The sequence below is a fragment of the Syngnathus typhle genome, linkage group LG19 (genome assembly GCF_033458585.1).
Source record: "Syngnathus typhle isolate RoL2023-S1 ecotype Sweden linkage group LG19, RoL_Styp_1.0, whole genome shotgun sequence".
NCBI lineage: Eukaryota > Metazoa > Chordata > Actinopteri > Syngnathiformes > Syngnathidae > Syngnathus > Syngnathus typhle.
Genome location: NC_083756.1, coordinates 4,819,911 through 4,846,288, shown reverse-complemented (window position 1 = coordinate 4,846,288; position 26,378 = coordinate 4,819,911). Strand labels below are relative to the sequence as shown.

The window sequence follows — 26,378 nt, the reverse complement described above, 5'->3', positions numbered from 1 at the left end:
CGACGTGAACGAGGTCTGTCTGTAATTTGATGTTCTTTCATGGGGGAGGGGTTGCAGTCTGCACGGCGGTGCCGCCGATTGGTTGAGCGGGACGTCCGTCAGCGGGTGGTTGCGTGGCCGTGGACGGAGAGAGAGAAAAAAAAGGGGGAGGGAGGAGGGGGTCTGAAAACATCTGCGCGCCCCTGCTTGTTTTTGGCCCCCGAGAGACGAAGTAGTCCAAGGGGCAGGAGAAGAAGATTTGTAGGAAGAAGTGTAAGCTGGAGATAAACTTGTCCCCTCTTCTCATCTCTTGTTGGATTTTGAGCCCGGAGGGGTTTGTTTTGTTGGCCGAACCACTTTGAGCGTGTGGAGGCGCGTGCCTGCGGAATGCCCCCGGTGGCGGTGGCACCGCTCCCGTCCAGGCGGACGCACCTCTGACAGCCCACCCCATACGCGCCGGCTGCAGGAGCTGGGACGCGGCGGAACCATGTCCCGTTCGACCTCCCAACTGCTCCTGGCGGGTTTCACCTTCAGGCTGCTGCTGCCGCTCAGCCTCAGCGCAGGTCAGGCGTTTTTTCTCATCAATCTTCTCATATTGGATTGTCCGCCACTGCCATTCGAGTCCTCAATAATCCTGTTGCTCTGTGACATTTGAGACATTAATCAGTCAGAATTCAACAGCATCCACTTGGTTGTTGTTTTCCAGCATGAGAAGCTTGCGCTTCATTGTCGACCTTATGTTGGCAACCCAAAGTCCATCAAAGGAAGAGCTTCTCGTCAATCGTGTTGCATTCTCACGGCTGCGACATGAAGGTCGAGCGGGCCACGTGTCTATCACCAAAAGGTCCTGTTTTCTGCCACTTTTGAGTAGGGCAGAAAAGGAAGGGCCCCTTTCTCTGCTGCATGTCAACGCCTCTCGAAACTTGCGACGCTCAGCAAAATGCAGTCTCCATGTGAATCCTGAAGTGTGGAGGGGATGGGAAAATCCTGATGGAGTTGATAACGGGAAAGGAAATGCCAAATCCAAAGTATTGGTTTGTTGCTGACGGAATCTTTGCTTTCGGCCGCCCGCCCGCACTTGATGTCAAGTTGCAGCTGTTAGCATGTGCCACATTGGCACCGTGAACAGCATAGCAGCTAACGTGTGTGGAGATCTTGATGGCCGCGTTTGACTTTCTTAGCAGTTATCGATATTCTTGTCGCACACGTTGACGTGAGGGAAGCGTGGGATGGTCCGAAACTTTCTGCGGCTCACATTCCAAACGGAGGGGGAGGCGTGAGCGTATTGCTGTGTGGTGAGCAGTGTGTCAACACACACAACCAGATGTTGTTACCTGGGAAAGTGGGGGCAGTGTGAGTGAGGGGGGAGGGGGAGCAAACAAGGCCACGCTGTCTTCCTCGCTGGATTGGTCTGGAAGGTTTCTCAGCCAGACAGACGGGCGGGCAGGCGGGTCGCTTTTCAAATCACTGAAGATGACTGATGTCACGCGTGCATGATCTGATGTGTTGGCAGGGGCTTTGCTACGTTTCAACGGGTTCTCGCTGGTCTACGTCTTCCTGCTGCTCCTGCTGCCCCTGCTGCCCCAACCCTGCGCCGGCTCCCTGCGTGCAGGTAACCCCGTCGCCTCGAGTCCCACGGCCTGCCTTCAGCGGTTCTTCGTGGTTTGCCAAAAAGGGGGCATTGCCCATCCCGTGTTTGCTACTTTAAGGCTCAATGGTAGACTCGAGATGAGAATCAAAGCAGCATGTTGGAATCAAATGGGAATCAAAGCAGCATGTTGGACCCTTGCTCACATTTCCAATTAGACTGTCGGGCCACAATGGACGACTTACTAAACAACACAAATGTTCACAAATACTATGTGGCAACGTGAACGCAACAGTGGGGGTCAGGCTTGTCCTTTCCTGAGGAAACTAAAAGATGACACCCATACATATTGGCATGTGTTCCTTCCTGAGGAAAGCAGAACGATAAACATACACACACACACGTTGTGTGTTGCAGCGTGTCAGGTGGTTCTCCCGGCGGAAAGAAAAAGAAAAGGGTGACAATGGGTCAGGTGTGACATCACTTCCTGTTTAGATTGGACCTGAACGTGATGACTCCTTAGGTGAGATTTCGGCAGCCCGAGGACATGGGGGGGGGGGGGGGGGGGGGGATCTCACGGTGTGCACCAAACCAAAACTTCACCAAAAGTAGAAAAAGCGCAACTGATGGAATCCTGCCTTTGTCCGTAGAGGATTTGACTGAGCGAGTGAATGAATTGGAGGGAACATTTGCATCCCGTTTTTGGCAAACACCCAACTGAAGAAATCTGCCTGCTTCCGAGCGATAGCTACTGAGCCGAGGGTCGAATGTCAAGAGTGGGTGTCGTTGGTCTCCTAGGCAACAGCAATCGCTGCGTCACGGCGGTTTGTGTGTCCAGTTTCCTCTTCCTGCTGCTGCAGACCTTCTTCCAGATATCCGCTGCCGCCCTCACCCCCGACCGCAAGTGTAAGTTTGCGCCCGTCTGACTGGCGCCCCCTGTCTGACTGGCGCCCTCTGTCTGACTGGTGCCCGTGTGACTCGACTAACGCCCGTCTGACTCGACTAACGCCCGTCTGACTCGAAGGGCGCCCGTCTGACTCGAGGGGCGCCCGTCTGACTCCAGGGGCGCCCGTCTGACTCCAGGGGCGCCCGTCTGACTCCAGGGGCGCCCGTCTGACTCCAGGGGCGACCGTCAGACTCGAGGGGCGCCCGTCAGACTCGAGGGCCGCCCGTCAGACTCGAGGGCCGCCCGTCAGACTCGAGGGGCGCCCGCGTGCTCCTTTGCTCTAACTCATGCACAGTCACCCGCCTGTCTTGTCTGGTCTGTAGGCACCTCCTGGCAGAAGGCGCTGAATCAGCTGGGCTTCGTGAGGTGACAATGAGCAGCTTTGGCGTAAAAGGCGGCTGGCGCTGCAGCTGGCGCTGCCGTGACACTGCTGTGTTGTGTTGACTGCCAATCAGGCTGACAGGAAGCGATGCGCCGTCCGGCGTGCGACACGTCCTTCCGGATGTCGGTGTGCTGGTGGTTGGCCTGCTGGCATGGAGGCTGAGCCTGAGACTCGGCCCTGCGACACACACCCAGGTGGCCACGCACACGCACAAATGGGAGAAAATGGTTCAAGCTCCGCTCATTTCGTAATGACATTTGCTCTCGATGATCTGATGACTCTGTAAGCCATTTACAAGCCGAACCTTGTTATGCGACAGGTCGTGAAGATCAGGTTTCTGGATCAATCCGAAGCGTTCTCGCTCGCTCATCCTTGTTTGTCTTGCGACTGAATTTGGTTGTGACCGAGGAGGCCCGTTTGTGCTTTGCGTCCGTGCAGGAATCTCGGCTCTACGACCCAGAGGACGAAGCAATCACCGGCAGCAGGGTGGCAGCCCAAGTAGAACAAGTCTTGAGCAAAATCAGGATGATGCTGGCAAATGCCATGACCGCTGGAGGCAAGCTTCTCTTCACGCTTTTGCTGGGACTCACAGGTAAACCGCAGAAGCGCACAGACCTCGTGGTGTTCCTCGTGGTCTTGCTCATGGTGTTCCTCCTGTGTTGAGCACAATGCCACACACCTTGCCCCATTGGTTGAATCGCGAGGACTCTTATTGCTCGTCAAAATGAGGAGATAGCCAGATGGAATTTGGGCTGATTCAAATTGCATACGAGTCATCGAGGCACCAGTTGGGGTTGTCGTTTTTTTATTCTTTTCTAATCATGGGATCATATCATGCTTCCTATTTCCGTCGAGGGTGTAGTATGGATTTCAACACCAGTCCAGTGCGGCTTCACCTTTTTGCACTCTCGACATGTTATTTCAATGAAGAGGTGTCCTTATCACCAACGCCCCCTCTCTGTCCCCACCCTACCCTGCCCCACCCCCCAGGTGTGGTGCTGCCATCACTCTCCTCCCTGCCCTACTTGCTTTCTTTTCAGATGGTGTGCACTTGGTGGGCTTGGAGCGGTCGGCTCCCCCCGCCGCTCTTCAGGTGTCTCTCTCTGATGTCGCTCTTGTATTCCGCCGCCCACTTCCTGCTCGTCTACAGCTACCAGCTGCCTTCGTTGCAGGAGGCGTGGCCTTCCACCCAGACCGCCGCAAGGTAATGCACATGAGGGCGACAATGAGCATGAAATGTGCCCGAGGGCCTTACGTCTATGACTTGAGCGTTTGCAATGAGCAAAACAGAAGGTCGGCTCATTTGACGACGCAACATGCCCGCTTTGAACACGTTGAGTGAACGTCTTGCGTCATTTTTCCGGCGCTTGTAAAAACAGGGGGAAATAACAGAGATTTACGAGGAACGCATCTAATTAAGCACGTGATGCCTTGCCCTTCCACACCCCCGAGAAACTCCACCCCCCAGTTGCTTGAAGGCCTTTCTGGGCATTTGTGGTGCAGAAGCACAGGAGGGTAAAAAGTCGGGTTCAAGAGACAAGCAAGACATGACCTACATTCAAAACACCAACATCCCCAAAACAAGCTTGAAAGTCACAAAGACACGCAGAATCAGGCCTTGCGATCGATTCCGATTTTCAAAATCAATTCGATTCAATTCACAAGGGCCCGATTCAAGTGATTTTTGATACAGTTCAGGATTTTGTACTTTTATATAGAAGACATTCTCAGAAGAACCAATGCTGAAAACAGTACAAACTTCTCACTCTAACTTGGTGCATCAGTAAAAAGATGAATATTTACATTAAGACCCCATGGAGCTAAACATTTTGAATAGGGTCCAATAGAACAGAATAGAATAATGTCCAATAGTGCCTAGCAGAAGCAACCTTAAGGTAACGAGCGATTTAAGTGAAACAGCGCACCCTGCTGTTTTCAAGTGCACACTGACAATTATTTACATTACACACTTGTAATGTTATTTAACAAACACATGTAGCAGGTTAGCTTAGCGAGCAAACAAACAGCAACCAACATTGGACATTACTTCAGTAGCTAGTACATGTTATGTATGTGCTAGCGTAGCGGCTATTATGTCGCGATTTACGTTAGCATCAAGCTAATAGCCAACTTGCATCCTCTTCTACTCATTTTTACATCACCGTAAGGCATAGTACGACTTACAAAAATAGTGTTCAATACATGTAAGACTCTAATTGGTTTTACCCAAGATTTTCGCTAAATTTCTCACTAAGACAAAGTTTAGCTAAAACGGCTTAGCATTAAAGCACATCCTCTTACCTCATACCAGAGCTCAGCATGAGTGGAGAACATCTCACATCGATACACATGTACTTGGTTGTCCTATAAAGCAAACAACTCATTAGCTATTGATATGAGTTAATTCTTTTTTTGTATGATTTTCACGGGAGAATGCTTCCTCACCGCGTTGACTCCGGAGATATATGCAACAGGGGTTTTCCAACCATACGTAAGGAAAATCAATTTGATTGATTGGTTTGTTTTTAAACCCAGCCTTATATCGAACACAAATCATGCCAAATTCAGACGACCCAAGGAAGGCTGGGAACTAAATAGAAAACAAGTGACGAGACAATGAGTCACAGCTAGACAAGACATGGACCGAGACGATTGGTTGACACCAGAACAGGTAGCATGTATAGGCAAACAAGACAGAACATGAAATATTTTAAAAAGAATGCAAAAGTCCACCAACACACATCATGACAAGTTTTCCCCCCAAACTACTTGAACCACCTTTACACGTAAACCACCTTTAATGAAAGTATTCCTTCCTAGAATTCGGAGACTTATTGGATAACCACTTTGAGGAAACGAAAAGGGGACATTCTCCCCGGCACCAAATAAGATGCGGAGATGTTCATTTGTCACGGTCACTAAACGTTTACTGTAAAGCTGACACGGAAAACAAAAGAGAACTCAAGTCCCTTAGCTTCATGCTAACATGAAAAGGCCATTGCAAACAACACCCGTAGCCTAGCAGCATCATATGCGCGGAAACCCTAACCCTGACTGATGGATGGCTCGATTGATGCCGCAGCGTGTTCGGCCTGGTCCCTCTGGTGTCGGCGGACTGTGATGCTCCCTGGAGGATGCAGGTGAACCCGCTGCTCAGCTGGTTTCACTTTGTCAGCCCGCTGACGCTTGTGACGCTCTACCACGTCGTCGCTGGCCTGCGGAGGAACCAGGTGATTACGCACAAACTGGCAAAGAAGCACAGTGATGTCAGAAAAGGTTGGGCAAAGGGCAGCTAGATCAGGAAAGGCAGACATTGATGTTCTGCTGCTATTGGCTGAGAGGCGTCTCATCATTTTCAAAGCCGCTCTTCTTCTTCAGCTGCTGGATGGCGGAGAGGTTCCGAGCACAGACAAAATGGACTCTTTGGAGCCCGTCAGCTGTGATGCCAGCAGTGACGTTATCACCACTGATGAAGTCATCAGCGGTGAGGTCAAAGGTGACATCGCGGCCGAGAGCCAACGAGAGTTGTGGAGAACAGCTCATGACGGAGATGTGCATTTTGGGACGCCAACCGTAAGATTGCGATTTCATCTTTAGTAGCATTTATGTGATTATGCCTCCAGGTCAGATGAGCGTGACGTGTCTCAAACGGTGCCTGTGGTGCTTTCAGGATTCTTTGGCCCTGGATAGTCCGCCCGGGTCTTTGGCCCCACCCACACAGAGCACAGTCCTGGAGTCGGACACGCCTCACTGCTCCTTCAGCCAATCAGGTGAAGGCTGGCCACCACAATTTGGTTCATTTTAGCTTTATAAAACAAAGTTACAGTGACAAAACTGTCATGTTTGTAAAATGAGTGCAAAGTAGTCATCGTAAGGATATGTCTTGAAACCATCTGTGCAGCAGACACGTTGGAGATGTGCGCTTTCGAAGGCGAGGCGGCCCATTGGGGCGGCGAGGACGCGCAAGTGCATGGCGGATCCGGCGTGGCCTCCGTGGCGTCGGGCTTCCTCCTGAAGCAGAGTTACGTGGCCGCACTGATGGCCATGATGGCTTGGTCCATCACGTACGTGTCGTGGCTGACCTGCGTGCTCCTGCTGTGGTCATGCGCTCTGTGGATGATGCGCCAGCGGCGGCGCTACACACTGGCGTCTTCGCCGTGGTTGGTGGCCTACGGTAACCTGCTGCTCATCCTGCAGTACGTCTTCAGCTTTGCAGCCGTCCGTCAGGTGCCGGGACTCTTTCCCAAAAAGGACGATCCCTGCCGGGAGCTGGCGTCAAAGGTACCACCACACGGCCGCTTGCTTGGAAGGCGTCTCGCGGCCAGCGGGGTCCAACATGGTGCCCCTGGCAAGCGGGGCACTTCAAATATACTAAATGAACTCCAAAGTATACTGTCGCATGTTAGCACATGTGGGTGAAAGTTTTCAGAAGGGGAGTTTCAGCCCGCCGTGCTTTTTCCAGCTCGTGTGTCTGCTGACCTTCTGGCTGCTGCTACGTCAGGCTCGTATGGAGAAGACAGACCGACACCCGGACGGAGAGACAAACTCTCGGCTGTCCACCGTCACCATCGTCCACACGGAAGGTAAAACATCTCCAGCCGGTACCGTCCGGTTTCTGACTGCTGGTCTTCTTGCTTTCCAGCTGAGAAGAAGATGGAAGAGATTTGCTACGAGGAGGTCCTTTTGATGAAAGGAGGAGTTCAGATGGACGCTCTGCTTGCAGTACTCACCAGGATGTTTGTCAAATACTGGATCTACGTCTGCGGCACAATGTTCTTTTTTGTCAGTTTTGAAGGCAAAATGGTCCTGTACAAGGTCATCTACATGGTGATGTTCCTGTGCTGTGTAGCTCTCTACCAGGTAGCGGCCGCTTGCGATGATGCCAGTTGCTTCTTGGAGAAGGGGCTGGTGACTCCGTGCTTTGTCCTGTCTCTGCAGTTGAACTACGAAAAGTGGCGGGCCTTATTACGAGGCTTTTGGGTCGCTGTGGTGGTTTACTCCATGTTGGTCCTCTTTTTGGTCTACACCTTCCAGTTCCCCTCGTCCCTCCACACCTGGACCTACTACACTGGACTAAGCACTCACAGGTTTGCACCCCACTCCCACTTGGATCTTTGTAGGATGTAGGTCTGCAAGTTCTCCTGCCTTCTGTCTCTCCAGGTTGGAGGATCTGGGTTTGGAGAAGTTCTCAGTCCCGGTCCTCTTCACAAGAATCTTCATCCCCACAGCTTTTCTGCTGGTGCGGATTGACATGTGTGCGCCGGGATACTGTCTCAATGAAAATGCTAATGCTGCTTTTTCCTTTGCAGGTGTGTATTGTTCACCTGCACTACTTTCATGAGCCCTTCCTCCAGCTGACAGACCTCAAAACTGTCGTGGACACCCACAACAGCACCATCACAAGGTAGAACGCAAGCGAGCGAGCAGAGGTCCAGGCATCCTAACTTGAGCGTCAAACATGTCGAGAGACTCGATTGTTAACGTCAAGTGTTGCTTTGCCTGCGTATCGTCACTTGATGCCACTTGAGTTGGTTTGTGTTCACCATGCTGCCACTGCTAATCTTCAGGTTGGTCCACTCTGAGGGCAGCCTTGTGGACATGTCAGTGGGAGGCGCTTCTCAGCTCTTTGCGGAGGAGGAAGAAGGGGGCGTGGTCTCAGGAAAAGAGGACGAGCCAGAGGAAAAGTGGAGACAAGAAGAAGATGAGGAGCCCTGCACGTTTGAGGAGGAGAGCCTGTCGGAGCACACGGCAGGTAAGATGCTGATCGCAGCTCAGGAAAGACCACAAGTGACTCTCGGCTGATCTGTCCGCAGCGTTGGTGTCGTGGAGATTGGTGGTGGACCGTCTCTCGGTTTTGTTCCTGCGCCTCCTCCTGTCTTTGCAGCGCCTGCAGAGCCTCCTCTGGTGGCTACTGGAACTTCACATTGTGAAAATTGTCTCCTCCTACATGATCTGGATCTCAGTCAAGGAGGTCCGGAAAGTTTGCCGGCCGCTGTCTGTCGTCCTACTGTCGCATCCATCTCACCCCTGTGACTCTCTTTTCAGGTGTGTGTGTTCAATCTGCTGTTTGTGGCGTCTGTGGCTGTGGCTTTGCCTTGCAGAGCCTGGCGCCCCCTGCTGGCTGGGGTGTGCACCGGGTGGACGTGCATGGTGGCCATCTGTAAGATGATGTACCAGCTCAACATTGTCCAGCCCGTCACATCCAACTGCACCATGGTAACTGCTCAGTCTGTCTCGCCGTTCACAGCAAGTAAAAAGATGCTGCACTGTCTGTCTGTCTTTAGCCTGGTAACGCCACGACCAACGTGTCTACCTCAATCTTGTACGCTGCTCCGATTGACCCCGCCCAGTGGGTGGGTCTTCGCAAATATGAGGGAAAACTGCTGGACTACTTGCGGGTGAGACCAGTCGACTCGGTGTCTCTCTGACACGGACAGCCGGCGGCTTGACGCTTGTTTTCACAGTACAACCTGATGATGCTGGCGCTCTTGGCCTTCGAGGTGACGGTTGACAGACACCAGGAATTCCACCGTCTGCGCTGCAACCAAGTCCCACCTCCGACCAAAACTTTGTTCCATGACATCAGCAGGCGTCACATGGATCAAAGCGTGCTGAGCTGCGCCAAATACTTTCTCAATTACTTCTTTTACAAGTTCGGACTGGAGGTGAGCGACTGGCGGCACGAATGGGAGAGTCTAGAAACCCGTGCTCACGGTTGTCTGCATGTCAGACCTGTTTTCTGTTAGTGGTCAACGTGATTGGTCAGCGGATGGATCTGTTCGCCGTTGGCCACGCCTTGGGGCTCATCGGCGTCCTGTCAAGGCGTAGCAGGAAGCGAATCAGTGCGGTGTGGCCAAAATACTGCTACTTCCTCTCCGGGCTCTTGTGCCTCCAGTATCTCTTGTGTATTGGATTGCCGCCTGCTGCCTGCAAAGGTAACATTTGCATCTGCACGTTATCATCTGAAGAATAACCAAGCTCTTTGGGGCGCTGACCTCATGAGAAGGGAGGGGGCGGAGCGATTTGTGCTTTAGGAAGCACAAAGTCTCACAATGCTTTGTGTGGTCCCTCAGATTATCCATGGCGGCCGCCCACATCCAACGTGGACTCCAACGTGGTGAAATGGCTTTTCCTGCCAGATCACCTGACTCCCCCAAACCCCCTCTTCCTTCTATGTAAGCAAGGTCCTCCCTCCTTCTCCTCCTTCAAGAAAACATGGACAGGAAAGACATTGTGCGTGTGCGTGCGCCTGGGTGTGGTCCAGACGACTATCTGCTCCTGCTGGGCGCCTCGTTACAGCTTCAAGTGTTCGAGGACGAGCGTGACGTCAGCGTCCAGGCGCTGGCGGGCAACAACGGCGAGCTGGATGTCGAAGATGGCCACGACTGGGATCTGACCCGGGGGCTTCGTCCCAACACCGTCCCCGACTTCATGCTGTGCAGGTGAGCACGAGGTCGTCCCATCTGTGATCGTTTGTCTATGTGTGTTTGACCTTCTGACCGTCGTACCCAGGTCTTACCTGGATATGATGAAGGTCATCATTTTCAGCTACATGTTCTGGTTTGTCCTCACCATCATCTTCATCACAGGAACCACCAGGTGAGAAGGCTAAAGTTCATTTGTGGGTTAAACCTAAATCCAGTTCAGTTTCTAATTCTAATTCTCTTGCAGGATCAGCATCTTCTGCATGGGCTACCTAGTGGCATGTTTCTATTTCCTCTTGGTGGGCGGAGACCTGCTGCTTAAACCCGTCGGCTCCATCCTGCTATATTGGGACTGTCTGATCGGCTACAACGTCTTTGTCATCACCATGAAGAACATCCTTTCTGTACGTTTGTCTTGACTCTCAGCGGTCATCTGCAGAATTGAGAAAACCGCCCCGACAAAGGACCGTCCGTCTTTTCCCCCGCTGCAGATCTTGGCGTGTGGTTTCATCAAGTCGCTGGTTGTCAACCACTGCTGGTTGGTCCAGCTCTTCAGCCTGGCCTGCACCATCCGAGGCTACGCTAAGCGTAAACATTCCGTCCATCCGTCCATCGCCCCCGCTGGCCGCGTTCGTTCACCCAGGTGTCACCCCTCTCTGCAGCGGCACAGCAGAGCAGCAAACAATGCGAACTGCCCAGCGACGAGGCGGGAATCATCTGGGACGGCGTGTGCTTCTGCTTCCTGTTGCTGCAACGGAGGGTCTTTCGGAGTCACTACTTCCTCTACGTGGTGCTGGACCTGCAAAACACCCAACTGCTGGCCTCTAGGTAACATACAGACACACGCTCGCACGTATGCGGGCGGGTGACAGGCTTCAAATGTTTTGTAGGGGGGCGGAGCTCTTTGAGGCATCTACCGTGAAAGCAGTGCGCGCCAGACTGGAGGTGGAGAAGATGTCCATGGACCTACTGAAGAGACAGTAAGCCTCCTTTTACAAACCCCTGCAAAGTGTTCAGGGCCGGTTGAAGATGGCTCTGTGTTACAGGATGGAGAGGATTAAATGTCGCCAGCAGAAGTTCCGAAGAGGAAAAGAGAAAATGCTCAATTTGACTCAAAAGAGCTCCCGTAGTGACGGTATGTGGAAAGCATGCTGTTGCCGCCGGAACCAGTAAATCCAACCCATCCGTTTGCCCATTTGTTTTGTGTTCAGCTCAGGAAAAGATGAAGGGGCGAGCACAGGAGGATTGGTGGAGGCCGTGGGTGAACCATGCCTCCAGTGAGTCACGTCCGGCCGATGGCCTCGCTCGCTACGCCCTTACTGACTTCGCTTTGTGTCGGCAGTGGTGAGGAGCGGAGACTACTTCCTGTTTGAAAGCGACAGCCAGGAAGATGAAGATGACAAAAAGGACGAAGAGAAGGAGGAGGAGGGTCCTGACAAATCTGCCCTTCAGGTGCTTCACCCCCTCCTGCTCTTGCTCCTCTCCTTCAGCAGTATCCTTGGCTGAGTTTGGTTCTCTTACCAATGCTGTAACAGCTCCTCTTTCTCCTTTCCTTCCCGTCAGTTCGTGTATCACGCCTGGATAACGGACTCTAGAACGGCCCTGCGAGCTCGTCACAGCCGGAAGAAAGTGAAGAAACAGAAGCCCGAGCAGAAGATGGCGCAAAGCGAAAGAGAGGAGACGTCAGGTACTTCCACTCACACAAAGGTAACAGAAAGGTTGAGGAATCCAAGTGTGACTCACTCATCCTTCTAGATTGCGCCACTACTGAAGTGACGGAGGATTTGGAGGAGGACGTGGAGAAGGACAAGGAGGAGGGAGCGGGTAGGTCGGAGAAGCAACGGTGGCCAGGCCAGGAACCTTAAATGGAAAAGCGCCAACAGTGACTATGTTTGGTCTGACCAAGAGGAGGTTTACAATTTAGGAACTGACGATCATGTTTTGCATTGAAGATACGGTCCTGCGTCGGGCCTCCAACGTTCTTCGCTTCTGCTGGGTTGTGTTGTCGGCTTTGCTGGACTCGCTAACCGCTTGGCTGGGTGGTTTGTGTCGCGAACACGTGGACATCTCCACTGTGCTGCGCATGGAGCGCTGCATGCTGACCCAGCAGGCCAAGCAGGTAGCGCTCAAGGGCCGCAACCATGATGGCCCGCCACCTGCTTACTTTTGTTTTCTCAGGGTCAACTGCCGTCCAGAGAGGCCATCCATGTGTACTACCAGCAACAGATTATGCAGAGTTCCAGAGAATCAGGAATCAACCTGAGTGTTCCTGAGGAAGAAGGTCAGACTTTTACCATATAGCGCTTCCACAATGGCTTTTGCCGTCACCAAGTGCTTTACAAAAATCAAACCACAATACACATCACAAGGATAAGAATCACTTTCCCTCCATATGTCTCGTTGTTTGAAGCAGTTATAGATGAAAAAGGAAATGAGGACAAAGACGAGAGTCCAGCAGCGGGAAGTGGACCTTCATTCACCTCTGGAGATGAAACAAAAGCTGATGCCTCTATGGTTCAGACAAGAGAAGACTGCCCAGAGTGCTTCATAGCTTCGACCAGCCAATCACACCAAGCCAAACTGACCAGGATGAAGAGAGTCACATCATCCTCAGATGAGGAGGACCACAGGTTGTTCTTCTCAAGCTACTGGCGGGAACTTCATCTCGTATCTATTAGAATAGTTTTTCCTAATTTCCTACTGCACATCATGGTGCATTGTTTGACCAGTTCTGGAGAATCTGACCAACAAGTTCCCAAACGTTCCTCTTCCAGGGCTGCCTCGCCCTCCTCTCAGATGTCCCCACCTTCCTACAGACATGCTCTGGCTGGGGACATCCAAGAGCCGGAGAGTGAGCAGGACCAATCCAAAAGAAGAATGCCTGGGGTGAAGGCAAGATTAAGGAGGCAGCTCTTACTTCACAAGACTGACGTCCCATCTGGATGTACCTCCACTTCTTGTCTCTTGACATCTCGTCCTCAGGAACTGACAGCGAGTGAGCTTCTGAAGAACAGGTAAGGCCGACTGAGGATCTGCATCTCGACGACTTGAGTGTGCTTTAGAATTGCATTGTGTTTTGTTCAGGACTTTCCACAGTGAAGAACTGGAGGCATCTGATGAGTTCTATCACAACCAACCCCAGCTTCTCCAGCTATGCTACGCCTTTTACAACATTATCGCTGCCAGGTAGTTTATCACAAAGTTGAAATTGGACGTTCAAGAACCGCGTTGAACCTGCGACTGACTGATGTCCACCGGTTTTGACCAGATCCGAGACGGTCTGCTACCTGGTTATCGTCTTGAACCACATGGTGTCTGCCAGCTGTCTCACATTGGTACTTCCTGTTCTGGTGTTTCTGTGGGCAACTCTGTCTGTACCTCGTCCCAGTAAGACTTTCTGGATGACAGCCATCATCTACACTGAGGTGCCCACCACTTGTAAATGTGTACTCTGTCATTTTCTGGTGAAACCGGCAAACTTCCCTGATGTAGTATCAATAAAGTCTTGTTCTTCTAGCTCTGATGTGCTAACACTCTGGACTGTCTCCTTCCAGGTTACCATCGTGATCAAGTATTTTTTCCAGTTTGGGTTCTTTCCCTTCAACCAAAAACTAGAGGTGGACCGCTCAAAACCCTTCCACCCTCCCAACATACTGGGGGTGGAGAAGAAGGAAGGCTACGTTCTGTATGACCTTCTGCAACTGCTTGCTCTATTTTACCACAGAGCCATACTGAAGGTAAATACACCCCATAGCAGAAGATCAAGAAATGAACAACAATGACTCAAAGATTTATTTTCTTTCTTTGTGGACCTGAACCCAGTGCCATGGACTTTGGGACCAGAGTATCTCCACTGACACCAAAGGTCAGCAAGATGACCAGACAGAATTAAGTTCAACTCCCACAGATATGGTGTACTGGGGTGGTGAGAGGCAGGCCTCCTCTAGCTCCACCGGACTATGTTCTCCTACAGGTGAAACTAACCAGCCTTTGGATTTTTGCTTCTGATTTTTGCCCTGAGATTGTTTTATGTTGGTCTTGTTGTTGTTTTTAGGCAGTATGAGCTCCATAGAACAGCTCGGCAAGTTGGAACTGCTGCTGAGGAAACTCGGGGAACTTTCCATCCGGAGCAAGCAATACTGTGTTAGCAAGTAAGGAGTTTGAGGAGCTTTGAGGAGCTTACCATGGCACTGACCTCTCCGCCCACCAAATACTTTCAGGTGCGAGTCCCTTTCCAGTCCAGTCTGTCAGTTCTTCCGAGCTCTGGTCCAGCCAGAGTACAGCGCCGTGACCGACGTTTACGTCCTCATGTTCCTGGCGGACACAATCGACTTCATCATCATCGTCTTTGGCTTCTGGGCTTTTGGGGTATACGTTCACATGTCGTGAGCACAAGTCACAAAGATTCATCTTTTGCTTTTTGTCCTCACGTCTCAGAAACACTCGGCAGCCGCCGACATCACTTCCTCCCTTTCAGAGGACCAAGTTCCCGAAGCGTTCCTGGTGATGGTTCTGATCCAGTTTGGTACGTCTTCCTGCCTGATCCAATATTGTTGAGGTGCCTCACTATCCTCCTACGTGTCTTCAGGTACCATGGTGATTGATCGAGCTCTGTATTTAAGGAAGACCGTGTTGGGAAAGTTGGTCTTTCAGGTGATTTTGGTGTTGGGGATCCACTTCTGGATGTTCTTCATCCTGCCGACTGTCACGGAGAGGTGAATCATCATCTCCATTTGCTCTTGTCCAAGGTGAATGTCACCTGTTTTGAACACAAACCTATCTGTGTGTCCAGACGCTTCAATCACAACTTGGTGGCTCAGCTGTGGTATTTCGTCAAATGTATTTACTTCGGCTTGTCGGCGTACCAGATTCGCTCAGGTTATCCGACGCGGGTCCTGGGAAACTTCCTGACAAAGAGCTACAATTATCTCAACCTGTTCCTGTTCCAAGGGTAAGCGGCCGCCGTGCCGCTGCAGTCTGTGACTTTGCGTTACTTTGTCCGTGTTCATTTGTAGTTTCCGACTGGTTCCTTTCCTGACTGAGCTGCGGGCCGTGATGGACTGGGTGTGGACCGACACCACCTTGTCTCTGTCCTCCTGGATCTGCGTTGAGGATGTCTATGCCCACTGCTTTGTCTTAAAATGCTGGAGAGAGTCTGAGAAGGTCCCCATTCGGTTCTCAAAGACAAAGCTGTCAGACTCCTGAGCCCTAAAGTCTTTTTGCTTCTGGTCTTCAGCGATACCCTCAGCCTCGTGGTCAGAAGAAGAAACGAGTGGTGAAGTACGGCATGGGAGGTTTGATCGTTCTGCTGCTGATTTGCATCGTGTGGTTTCCTCTGCTCTTCATGTCCCTCGTCAAGTCGGTGGCTGGTGTCGTCAACCAGCCGCTGGACATCTCTCTGACCATCACTCTGGGAGGCTTCCAGGTAAACTAGAAGGCCTGAACTGGATCCCGTCCTTTACTGACTCTCTTCATCTGTGTCCTTGTAGCCAATTTTCACAATGAGTGCACAGCAGAATCAGCTGAAAGACCTGACAGAGGAAGACTTCAGAGCCTTTGTCCGTTCCTACAGTTACATTCCGGTAAAACCTCATCTCAAATGTTTCGTCTCGTTTTTGAATCATTGCTTCAGCCAGCCGTCCGAGCACTGTTGTACCCTTTTGCTCCCTCAGAGCGCTTTGCAGTTTCTCGAAGCATACAGTCACGAAGATGTGACTGTGGCCGAGCTGCAGGGTAGCAGTAACTCTCTGTGGACCATCAGTCCACCAAGCAGGCGATACCTGAGCCAGGTGCTCAACCTGGACCACTTTCCCCTGACCTTGTCGTGGACAATTCAGAGGTCACATTTACTTCCTTGAAAGATAATAAATCCCCTAATAAAGAAACTAACAGCCTCCCTCTCGGTAAAACCAGGAACTTGAGTCTTGGGGCAAAGGCGGAGCTTGCATCGGGTAAATATGTGTCCTACCTGAATGACCAGACTCGTTTGGAACTGATCCAGCTCCTGAATGGTACCAGAACACTTCCTGTGTGAGTGAGGGCTTTAGTCAGGGATACAAGTTTCAACATTTTAAAAACTGCCGAGTCAGGTTTTGGTGCGAGTTGAACGATGGATTTTTGTTTCTTCCAGTGTGATTGACGCCGTGTTGCCATCTTTCTTACGAGCGCCCAGTGACTCCAACGCCAAACCCATCGAGCAGCTCTACACAGGTTTCTAATTGCCATCACAGAACATTTCTTCTCATGTACATGCATCAGAAGGAAACACTTTCTTTGACACTTTCGGTTTTGTTGCTCCTTCAATTAGACGGCTGCTACAAGGACATTTTGTTGTCCCTGGAGCGAACAGTCAACGAGAGCCAAGAGATCCAGGAGTGGTGGATTGTCGACCAACCAGCTTCCAGTCTTGTACGTTTGGGAGGCGCAACTTCAACAGACAATAGCAGAGAAGCGGGCCTTCAGATCTTTGTGTTCAGTGATAAAGTCAGCCCACCGAGTCTCGGCTTCCTGGCCGGATATGGGTACTTGAGTCGCCATGGTAACCATGTACAACAGCAGCACACTGACATTCTGCTTGTGTCCCACAGCATTATGGGATTGTACGCCTCTGTGGTTTTGGTCATTGGGAAGTTCGTACGGGAATTTTTCAGTGGAATCAGTCACTCCATCATGTTTGAGGAGCTTCCCTGCGTCGACCGCATCCTCAAGCTGTGCACTGACATCTTCCTGGTACCACCTACTTTTCCTGGTCTACATAGATCGTACATATATATATATACACAACACAAACGACAATATAAAAGTATTTTGCCAGTTCTGTTTGATCGTGACTTGTCGTCTAGGTAAATATTTATTATTATTATTAATAATAATAATAATAAAAGATGGGGTCAGTTGTGAAACTTGACTTTTTTAAGACCCTTACTTTGATGGATCTCTACATTAGTGCAAAAAAAACCTGTAGGCTACTGTGCCTCTTCTGTTCACATTCAAGAGGTCTGCTTGATGGTAATTCAAAATTATGAGGAAATGTCAGTGTGTTTTTTTTAAATAGAATAAATTATAGATCGTGATCTAAAATGGATTTTTTTCAGTCAATGGCCCAGCTCTCGTTGGGTTTTGAGAAAGAGAAGCCTCTTTTCACAAAAATGATTTAATTACAGCCAGCAAGTAGCAATAATTGCAGTACCTGAGCAAGCCTGTCTGTGGGGTGCTCGTTCTCCTTATCACAGCCAGACCAACTCGTGTGATTGCCTTGATCAACTAAATGTTACTTCCAAGGAAAAGTCATTTGTCTTTCAAAGCAATCTCTCTTTTTTCTTTTAGCTAACCACTGACAGTATAGCAATCGAGTTGTCTCGCTGCTAAAAACCGTAACCATGCAGAAAAGTGGCCCTCAAGGGGGCAACCCCCCTAACTCAATGAGTCGGTACCAGCCTGACTTACCGTTTCGCCATCTGTGAGCGGTTCTTCAGAAGGCTGCACGTGTCTCTTCATGCAAAGCAAAAGCGGCTTCCTGGCCGTCGTGGTCAAGGCCGACCGGCGAGTGGCGCCACCTGATTGGCTCCTTGTCTTGCAGGTGCGTGAGACGGGGGAGCTGGAGCTGGAGGAGGAGCTTTACGCCAAACTCATCTTCTTGTACCGCTCGCCGGAGACTCTAATTAAGTGGACGAGACGCTGACAGAATGCCGTGACGTTCTCCAGGCTCAGTTTCCGCTTTCCCTCCCCGAACGAGAGACGACCTTCCGTTCTTTTCTCAAATGTGATGTAACACTGTGGAATAGGAAAGAAAAGACATTCTTCAGACAGACAGACGTAGAGCGTGAAGGGCTGAAGATCGAAAAAATAACTTTCATTTTGGTTCTGTGTTTTCATTTCACTTTTTCCATTTCACCACAACCTTTAAGTATGTGAAAAGATTTGCTCATGTATGAAAACAGTTCAACAAATCAGGGTGAATTAAATGACTTATCCAAGTGATTGAAGGCAAAGCATTGTGGATACACAAAAATCATCCATTAACCCACTCCTGAATACTATGAGGGGATTTTTGATTTAGTGGATTAACAATTCATCAAAACTTAACGCGGACTTAATATCTGAATCGTGTGGAGCATTGCAACAGCATGCCAAAATGGCCAAGTGGCTATTAAATGGTGGGAAGGGAGGAGCCGCTATTCCCAAGCTCCAATTAAAGTGGAAGAACGCCAATTGCGTTTGTGCTCCAAGCTCCTCCTGCTTGCATCCTTGCGCCCTTCCCCGCCTTCTGTCCAACATCAGCACAGCGGCAAGCGGAGGTGAGTTGCTTTCTATCGACACTCAAGACATAGTTGTAATTAGCGCGGCCGCATATTTTTGCAAGCGTGAACAATGATGTCATATAGCGTCAACGAAGACGACATTTAGTCGGCAATCGCTCAGCGGGTAGATGATCATCGTGATGACAATCCTGTCTGTGTTGCAAACGTGAGGCTACAAGCTAGGCACTTTGCGTAATCCCACACATCCTTGATGTTTTGCTGCTTGCAAACACAGAAGACTGCACCCATCAAGTCAGGCGTTGTGGTCCCAGTCTGAGGACCCGAGTGAAGACTCTTCCATCTGATTGGCTGCCAAACATCCATTTCCTCTTAATGGACACTCAACACCCACTCCAAAATCAATACACCGGATATATCGGACTTCCTTTGAATGCTGCCGCTTCTTTCCTAAACATAGAGCGAGCATACGTGCTAAACGGCCGTACGGTACTTCGAAAGCTACATACGTGCAGAGAAACTTCCGTAAAGTTGTCGCCCTCCAATCGGCGGCCTACAGGATGATGTCGTCTTCATCGACCGATCAAGCAGTGAGCGCTGACCCCCAGCACATCGCCATGGAAACATACTGGCAAGAATTGGAGAGCATGGAGGAACAGGAAGAGGAGGAGGAGGAGGAAAGGAGGAGTATGGACGGTAAGGCAGAAGTGTCATGGCAGCACGGTGGATTCCGTGTGCGCCTCACACGTCTGGTGTTTGGGTTCAAATCAAATTGCCCCACAGAGCTGGAGTTGGAGGAAGCATGGCTAAACGAGGCGGGGCTATCTTCTCTGCTGGTCGGTTCGTCGGCCGAGGAAGCTCCTCCCCCTGCCCGGGCGCCGTCCCCTGCCCGGGCCCTCCTGGCCACGCTGACGCGGCAACAAACGCTCACCGTCAAGACGCGACTACGCAACTACACACACACGCTGAAGAACTCGCACAAACAAGCTATCGTGCACGTCAAGGACATCTTTGCTGTAAGTCTCTCACACGCAAACGGCGTGCACGCACTCGAGCTCACTCCGTGGCGCCAGTGGTTGTTTTTCTTTCTTCAGCCCGACTTTGAGTCTGTCGTAAGCTCCGCCCTTCAGAGTGACACCAGCCAATCAGCGCAAAGTTGCTACGACAAAAACACCACCAAAACCATACGGAGACACACCAAGTCCGGTAGGTAGGGACCTCCGCCCTGAATGGAGGATGAGATGAGCAAGTGTATGGATGTCTCTTGTTTTTCAGCGCACCCCGACCTTTCCTCGTTCTGTTACGACGTCAGGCCTTCGTCCCCGCCTGCGACCTCAAAGCACCCGGCAGCTACTCAATCTGAGCGGGCCAGGCCAGCTGATTGGTTGGCGCGCAACAGTCCGTACTCTGACGGCGTGGCGGAGCATAAACGGAGCGAGACTTGTTGGGACTGTCTGCTTGACCGCGGCAGGGACGTGCCGGTGAGCGTGACCTCTGTGTGAGGTCATCTCCAACCATGTCCCTGACGCAGGTGCACCTTGTGTGTGTATGTTTGTGTAGTATGTGTGTCCAAGTCAGGGCATGACCCAGGCAGACGACCTGTCGTCGGCCGATGTGAAGCGACTGCGTTTCATCTGCCACATCGAGCTCTCCACCTTCCTGCTGGCTTTGGGCGTTCAAAGCAAACGCATGCGGGCAGCGCGCAACAGGAGCGGCGGTGCGCTTGGTTGGTGAAGCCGGTGTCAAAGGTCGAATGTCTTTTAAACCAATCCTATGGTCTCTGCGTTAGCCGGCGCCGTCTTTGCTGTTCCGCTCAATGCGCTGCTGGACAACGACAGGAAGAAATGTCCCGGGCTTAAAGTTCCTCTCGTCTTTCACAAGGTCTTCTGCCATTAGGTGCTAGCATGAAGCATCCGGTTAAAGATTAGGAGGAAATACATGCATTTTGCGTGTGTGTGTGTAGTTGTTATGTGTGTTACAGCAGACTGGCCTGCAAACTGAAGGCATTCTCAGAATATCCGGATCAGTCGCTCGTCTCAAGGTAACACATGCACAGCATTGGATTAAATATATTGCCACATTGCCGGTCCAACTCGCCAAAAAAGTGCCCGTAGCCTGACAGTTTTCTGAAACGGAGAATTCGCGCCCCCTTGTGGATACAGGTGCTCCGAGTGGAAGTGATTGATACTGACACTTGGTGTTGAACAGGACTACAGCTCCTAACTAACTTACGAAAACAAACACTGGTTTTCCGTACTCACGCAGTGAAAGAAAATGGGTCGTCACGGTCCGAAGCAAAATGACCTCACATGTCAAGCACGCATGCGCGGACACACTTCTACCATGCGGGAACAACACATTTTACAATCAACACGTAGGCCTAATTCTTAGTCCCGTTGTACAAAATGGCGCAAGGGAACTCCACGGAAATGTATCTAAACACGTTTGTCTGTGTGAGCAGTACCTGCGCAGAGAGTTAGACAGGTGTCCGGAGGGGTTCGACTGGTCAGCGGTGCGACCGGTGGACGCCGCTGGTCTCTTGAAGCTTTTCATCCGAGAGCTGCCCACTCCTCTGCTGACGCATGCGCACCTGCCCACCTTCCGCGCCGTTTTGGGTACGCGCGATCCACTCACACGCTCGCACCCATAGAATCCAAGTTCACGTGTGCGCGCGCGCACAGGTGTGTCGGGATCGGTGCACCAGGTTCAGGCGTTGCAGTTGTTGTCTTTGTTGCTTCCTGAGGCACACCGAGAAACTCTCAAAGTGAGTGGCTGTCGCAGGTGCTATGCTCCGCCTCTCAGGCCATCCCCATGGTTACAAAGCGCCGCTCCTCTCTTCTTCCAGGCTCTGCTGGTCTTCCTTCACCAGGTAGTCTCCCATCAGGAGCAAAACCGGATGTCCCTTTGGAACGTGGCCACAGTCATGGCGCCCAACCTCTTCACCACCCATCGCCGCGGCAGCAAGGAGCGAGATGGCCTTGAGGAGGTGGTGGGTGGGACTCACTTGGTCCGGCTCATGATCATGCACCAGGAACTGCTTTGGACAGTGAGTCCTCCCGCGATCGAGCGTTTCTTCGTTGTCTCACTGATACCGCCCCACAGGTCCCCAATTTCCTTTTATCTCAGCTAAGACAGATGAACCAAGCGTCCAATCATAAGCTTGGTCGTTTGCTCAGGACCAGGAATGACAAAAACAAGAAGCAGGTAAGAACTTTTACTCTCCATAATTCAAACTGTCCCTGTACACAAGCAACCACGCTGAGGGAGCTGTCAGCCCCCAAAAGGAGCTCCTGGTGTGGCCTTCCGTTTTAAGGAGACCTCCAACCCAAAAGTGAAGCCGTCGCATGTGTTGTCAAGGTGACCGAGCTGTGCGAAGGCGTCATTAAGGTTTACGCTCCGTTCCACGCCAAAGTTTCTATGGCAATACAGCTCGACAGGCAGATGACAGCCCAAGATGTCACTGCCCACTTCAAGAGCGACAGCAGGTACAGAGCATGCACGCGAGCACGCACGTGAACTTTGACTTTGTCATCTGTCCGGGTTCGGCTAATGTTGAAAGAAGGCAACTGGACTGGCTGCTGCTTGGGAACTCTCACAATCGTGCGCTTTGAAGCAATCACAACAGATGGCAAACAAAAGTCATGAGAAGCACGGCAGACTTTTCCCCAAGAGTCCAATTGCCTCCGTTCAACTTTTATTTCTCGGCGCGCATCCGCCGTCAGGTCGAGCGACACCAATGGAATGGGCGTCCGGGTCATGTGATCTCTGTGCAGCGGCGCGCAGCGTCTCTTTGAAGTCGGGGGCAACATTGGCGAGCGGCGTCTCCACCCGGACTGCCTTCTGCTGGACGTGTACCGCGAAAACCCTGGCTGCGAATGGCTGGTCAAGCCCTGAACGGAGCGAGCGGGATGCCGACTGGCCGGCCGGTCGTCCACCTCGACGTTTGGCTCATGAAACTGAACAAAGAGTTTTATTTGAAACGCGGGCGAGCGTTTGTGTACGTCACGATCAGCTCATGTGGTCCACGTGCGACTCCTCGGCAGCCATGGCGGCGGCCTGCAGGGCTTCCGTGTCACTCTGCAGAGGATTAGCCAACTTCCTCTCGCTGTGCATGTTGTTCTCGTGACGCTTCAGATCGGACGCCTGTCGACACACAGGAAACACCGGCGTGCGGTCAGTCGCGTCGCAAAAGCCCACGCCGGCGAGCATTTCCGGCAAACAAACGCAAAGTGCGGGCGAGATTCAAGACTTCACGATACAAAGAATAAAAGATGGCAGCGTCAAGGTGTTGTCATGTGATTTTGTTTTGGGCTGTCTATTACAATCCTATGCCCCCCCCTCGCTAACTGGCGGCGGCAAGATTGTGAGCGTGTGATGCAAGCACCTTGGCGAAGGCCTTCGTGCACGACGCGCACACAAATGGTTTTTCTCCTCGATGCCGCCGTTCATGATCTTTCAGGTGGGACTTGTGCTTGAAGGCCTGCGGACAGACAAAAAGGTTGAGGGGGTGGCGGTGTGTGTGTGGGGAGGGGGCCTTCCTTCCCCGCGCACCTTGTCACACATCTGGCAGGCAAATGGCCGCTCGTTGCTGTGGACTCGTTCGTGTTTTTTTAGGTCAGGAGCCCGAATGAAGGATTTCCCGCAGGCTTCGCATCTGTACGGCTTGAAGCCCGTATGGATCTTCAGGTGCTCTGGAACAGACGGGCAGTGGTGTTCGAAGGGACCAGCCGGTGCCGGCGCCGGTTGTCTTACCTTTGAGGTGAGCGTGGGTGGTGAAGGCCTTGGCGCAGATCTCGCACGCGAACGGTCGCTCGGCCGAATGGAGCTTCTCGTGTTTCCTAAACACAAGCGCGGTCACACACACGGCAAGCGTGGAGGTCGGTCGCCATGTCCGCTAGCTACCTGAGTCTGGATTCGTCCAAGAAGGTCTTGGCGCAGACGTGACACGCTAGCTGTTCTCGATGTCCATAGAGCAGATATTCAAACTTCATGTCGGCGGCCGCAGCCCAAGTGGGCGGCTGCTCGTCTTTCACCTCGCCCATGCTGTCGGCAAAGGCTAGGGTCTGCGTGGCGTGGTGCTCCGCACCCAGTTCTTTTGGCTCCGCCTCCATGTCGGCCACCACGTCTTGGTCGTAGCAGGCCACCTGAAAAGAAACATCCGACTGTGACGTCTCGCGGGCGGCACCGCTCTGCATTTTCCAGTCTCGAGTCGAGTCCGCCTATTCACGGCGTCGTCTACGAGAACAAAAGGGCAGCGCTCGCAATTTTTCGGAACAAAGCCGTTTTGTACTTGGCTCTTTTTCACTTGGTAGTATTCGGCCGGCCGCCGACCCCAACAAAGCTGCTCCAAACAAGAGACGAAAGGGTGACGCGTCAATCGGGACGGCGGCGTTCCCGCTTTTTGTCTTGAAACAATTGGACCAAATCGACATGAATTGATTCTGCTGACTCGTCTGGGGTCAAGTCAGGTTCTTTTGTTTTCCGTCAGGGCCAATACCTTGTGTACGTGCTCGTTGGCCAGTTCCTTCAGAATGGCTTCCTGCACACGCAGCGCCGCCGCGTTGGGAGATTTGTCCAGCTCCTGATTGGCCGAGACCAGGTCTTCTGCGCTGGGTGTGTCCTCATGCTCCCCGAGAGCCTGTACCGCCGCGCACAAAAAAAAAAGACTAGCTCAGCGAACGTTCCCCGACGCCTGGAGCAGGAGACCGTTGACAAATGTTGCCAACAGAATCGAGCGCTGACCTCGGCCTCGCCGACCAGCTGAGCCTCGGGAGGCAGAGCCATCTTGACAATGTCGTAAGGAAACTTGTCCTTCTCCTCGGACGGTGCGTCTTCTCGCTTCTGCGGGAAGACGAAAATGACAAGCTCTTCAATTCCGACCATCAGGAGTCACGGCGATTCTTGTGCGGGAAGCCCCGCCCACTTCTCCGCTCTCACCATGCATCCTTCGTACCTGAGAGCAGAGTTTGTCGAGGAAGCGGATGCCTAGGATTTGTCCCGATGACATCATCAGGTTGATGTCCCTCTTCTTGACGGAGATTTTGGCTGTGTACATGTAGTTCAACACCTCTTCAAAGATGTCCGAGCGGATGAAGTCAATCTCGATCACCGACGAGTTGTCCACCTGGACACGCAGGTACAAGTTCTGAGTCGTGTGGTGTGTGTCGCGCGGCCAATGAGAGGCTACCTCGTGTTTTTTGAAGAGTTTTTTGAAGTAGTTGGAGCAGGCCGCCAACACGCAGCGGTGAGCGCGGAACTTGACGTCTTCCACCACCACGGCGATGTCGCAGTGCTCGCCCTCCAGGCGCTGCTCGTTCAGCAACTTGAGGAAGACGTTCTTGTGCTCCTCGTCCACGTACTTCACCGTCTCGGCCATCTGCGCGTGCCCATCACATGCATCCTTTGCTGGATGAAGCTCGTAGGCCCGGTGACGCGCGTTTGGAATGATTCGACAAAGCGTCATAAAATGTTTTTGATTGAGGTGGCACCGATTTGATTGGATCGCACCGACCATCGCGTTGGTTCCATTCTCCTGCGTTACTGATAATCAAGTGGAGTATTGTTGACATGTTGACAACGGAAGGAAACATGAAAGCAGACGTTTGAAAGGTGACAAATACAAACTATGGTGAAAAGCGTGGAAGGTAGATGGCGCTAAAAGTTTTCATAACGACGTGGTACAATGTTTTGGACGGCGGGCACGCGCTTCAGAGGGCCTGAATGTTGTCGTGACGTCACGCGCAGGCGTTTTTTCAAAGCGCTAATAATTAGCATGAAGCCGCTAACAGTCAAAGCAGGTCACGAAACTCAAGTTCAAACCCAATATTGGACGCCAAGTGGTTGAGTGGAAGCTGGGGCGGTTGGCCGAAACCGGCATGACGCATAAATGCAAACATTTTCCTGTTCGAGGGTCAAGCAGCTGCTTGGCGTTCGTCTCGTCAAAGAGCGACGCGGAGCGCCCATTAGGCTCAATAAACTAGCGACCGGAACACAATTGTTGCCTGGCCGTCGTTCGGCCGCGTGCTCGGACTTATAAGAGAAACGACGGCTCGTATGTTTGTCCCATTCAATGGCGGACGCGCGGCCTGCTGGCTGCCGTTAGCACAAGATGGCGATTTCCGCCAAGCCGAGCTCTCGGTTCACTTTGCGTGTTGGTTGTGGTCGGTCGGGGTGTTTAGTGGCGACGGACGGCTGCGCGCGACCGTTCGCGTTCGCGGCTCTACCCGGGAGCGAGACGCAGGCACGCGGCCATCACGAGCGAGCAGGCGGCCATGAGCGGATCGCGAACGCGCAGGCATCCCCGCGAGCAGGGCGCGGGCGCGGCGGGCTCTTACCTCAGTTTCGGCAGCGATCGGGATGTTTGGCTGCGTCCGATGGCCGGAGGCCCAGCCACCAGCAACCTTAGACTGCTCGCCCGCCGGTCGGTCTTGGAGTTGCTGTTCTTGCTGTTATTCTTGTTGATGTTTTGCTGTTGATGTCCTAGTCGTCGAGGCCGCGCTTTGCGCCTGCACGAGAAGATCCCAGACGGAGCGCCTGTCGGCTCATCGCGCATGCGCGGTGCCTCTGAGCTTGGCAGCTTGCGGAGACATCGGTCCTCATGTTAACGTGGTGTCGTTCCTGAGACGGTTCATCATTTTGGAGTTTCTTGCCAGTACCGCGACGTCACTGTATCTGTTGCACGGCACGGTGGGTGTGAAGAGACGAACACCGAAGCCCAAAAACTTACAGACATCCCAATCATGCAAAAGTGCAAGGCCTAAAAAGAAAACAGCACCGTCAAGGTGGTCAACTGTCAATCATC

General features: G+C 52.0%; 4 protein-coding genes across 10 annotated transcripts in view; 2 read left to right on the top strand and 2 right to left on the bottom strand.

Annotated features, from left to right (window-relative positions):
* The window catches only part of sycp2l (synaptonemal complex protein 2-like), a 37,521-nt gene extending 16,338 nt beyond the window's left edge, over window positions 1–21,183 (bottom strand). For 4 of the 6 annotated variants that reach the window (XR_009710528.1, XR_009710532.1, XR_009710534.1 and 1 more), the window contains exons 1-3: window positions 21,042–21,183; window positions 17,766–18,092; window positions 5,197–5,259 (exon numbers count right to left, since the gene is read on the bottom strand). The gene's annotated coding sequence lies outside the window, so the exon portion shown is untranslated. Of the gene's footprint in view, window positions 1–5,196; window positions 5,260–5,340; window positions 6,086–17,765; window positions 18,093–21,041 lie in introns of those variants that run through there. The other 2 variants (XR_009710531.1, XR_009710530.1) reach the window with 2 other exon arrangements.
* Window positions 140–18,299, top strand: LOC133144024 (piezo-type mechanosensitive ion channel component 2-like). The gene is given in 56 exon segments (XM_061266382.1): window positions 140–542; window positions 1,493–1,591; window positions 2,366–2,473; window positions 2,837–2,879; window positions 2,969–3,089; window positions 3,334–3,487; window positions 3,886–4,099; window positions 5,978–6,125; window positions 6,274–6,468; window positions 6,566–6,665; window positions 6,797–7,176; window positions 7,358–7,478; window positions 7,538–7,755; window positions 7,834–7,982; window positions 8,056–8,134; window positions 8,205–8,299; window positions 8,463–8,647; window positions 8,709–8,866; window positions 8,941–9,111; window positions 9,180–9,293; window positions 9,360–9,560; window positions 9,626–9,830; window positions 9,969–10,070; window positions 10,160–10,337; window positions 10,408–10,494; window positions 10,567–10,723; window positions 10,811–10,907; window positions 10,982–11,147; window positions 11,210–11,299; window positions 11,366–11,454; window positions 11,531–11,596; window positions 11,662–11,771; window positions 11,883–12,006; window positions 12,075–12,143; window positions 12,272–12,438; window positions 12,498–12,600; window positions 12,730–12,949; window positions 13,094–13,333; window positions 13,404–13,505; window positions 13,588–13,744; window positions 13,874–14,056; window positions 14,142–14,292; window positions 14,374–14,470; window positions 14,540–14,687; window positions 14,757–14,844; window positions 14,908–15,034; window positions 15,112–15,270; window positions 15,335–15,482; window positions 15,556–15,744; window positions 15,809–15,901; window positions 15,992–16,158; window positions 16,233–16,349; window positions 16,450–16,529; window positions 16,627–16,840; window positions 16,907–17,048; window positions 17,899–18,299. Coding segments are annotated over 56 exon segments (7,953 nt in total). The 5' UTR covers window positions 140–466; the 3' UTR covers window positions 18,091–18,299.
* On the top strand, window positions 19,141–22,861 carry arhgap28 (Rho GTPase activating protein 28). Its single transcript, XM_061266421.1, has 12 exons — window positions 19,141–19,273; window positions 19,361–19,783; window positions 19,853–20,058; window positions 20,138–20,294; window positions 20,367–20,458; window positions 20,541–20,618; window positions 21,039–21,192; window positions 21,259–21,341; window positions 21,423–21,623; window positions 21,680–21,781; window positions 21,935–22,062; window positions 22,351–22,861. The coding sequence occupies exons 1-12, from the start codon at window positions 19,141–19,143 to the stop codon at window positions 22,469–22,471; spliced, it is 1,878 nt and encodes a 625-aa protein (XP_061122405.1). The 3' UTR covers window positions 22,472–22,861.
* zbtb14 (zinc finger and BTB domain containing 14) lies at window positions 21,776–26,125 on the bottom strand. Of its 2 annotated transcripts, XM_061266404.1 has the most exons (10): window positions 25,912–26,125; window positions 24,765–24,953; window positions 24,531–24,701; window positions 24,320–24,418; window positions 24,075–24,215; window positions 23,480–23,721; window positions 23,330–23,415; window positions 23,129–23,268; window positions 22,962–23,057; window positions 21,776–22,720 (listed from the first exon to the last, which is right to left on the bottom strand). In XM_061266404.1, exons 2-10 carry the CDS (start codon window positions 24,951–24,953, stop codon window positions 22,586–22,588), a joined length of 1,299 nt encoding a protein of 432 aa, XP_061122388.1. In that variant the 5' UTR covers window positions 25,912–26,125; the 3' UTR covers window positions 21,776–22,585. The 2 variants fall into 2 exon arrangements, with proteins under 2 accessions (XP_061122388.1, XP_061122387.1); XM_061266403.1 differs by lacking the exon at window positions 25,912–26,125 and having other exon boundaries at window positions 24,765–25,874.
* Window positions 26,126–26,378: the final 253 nt, after the last annotated feature.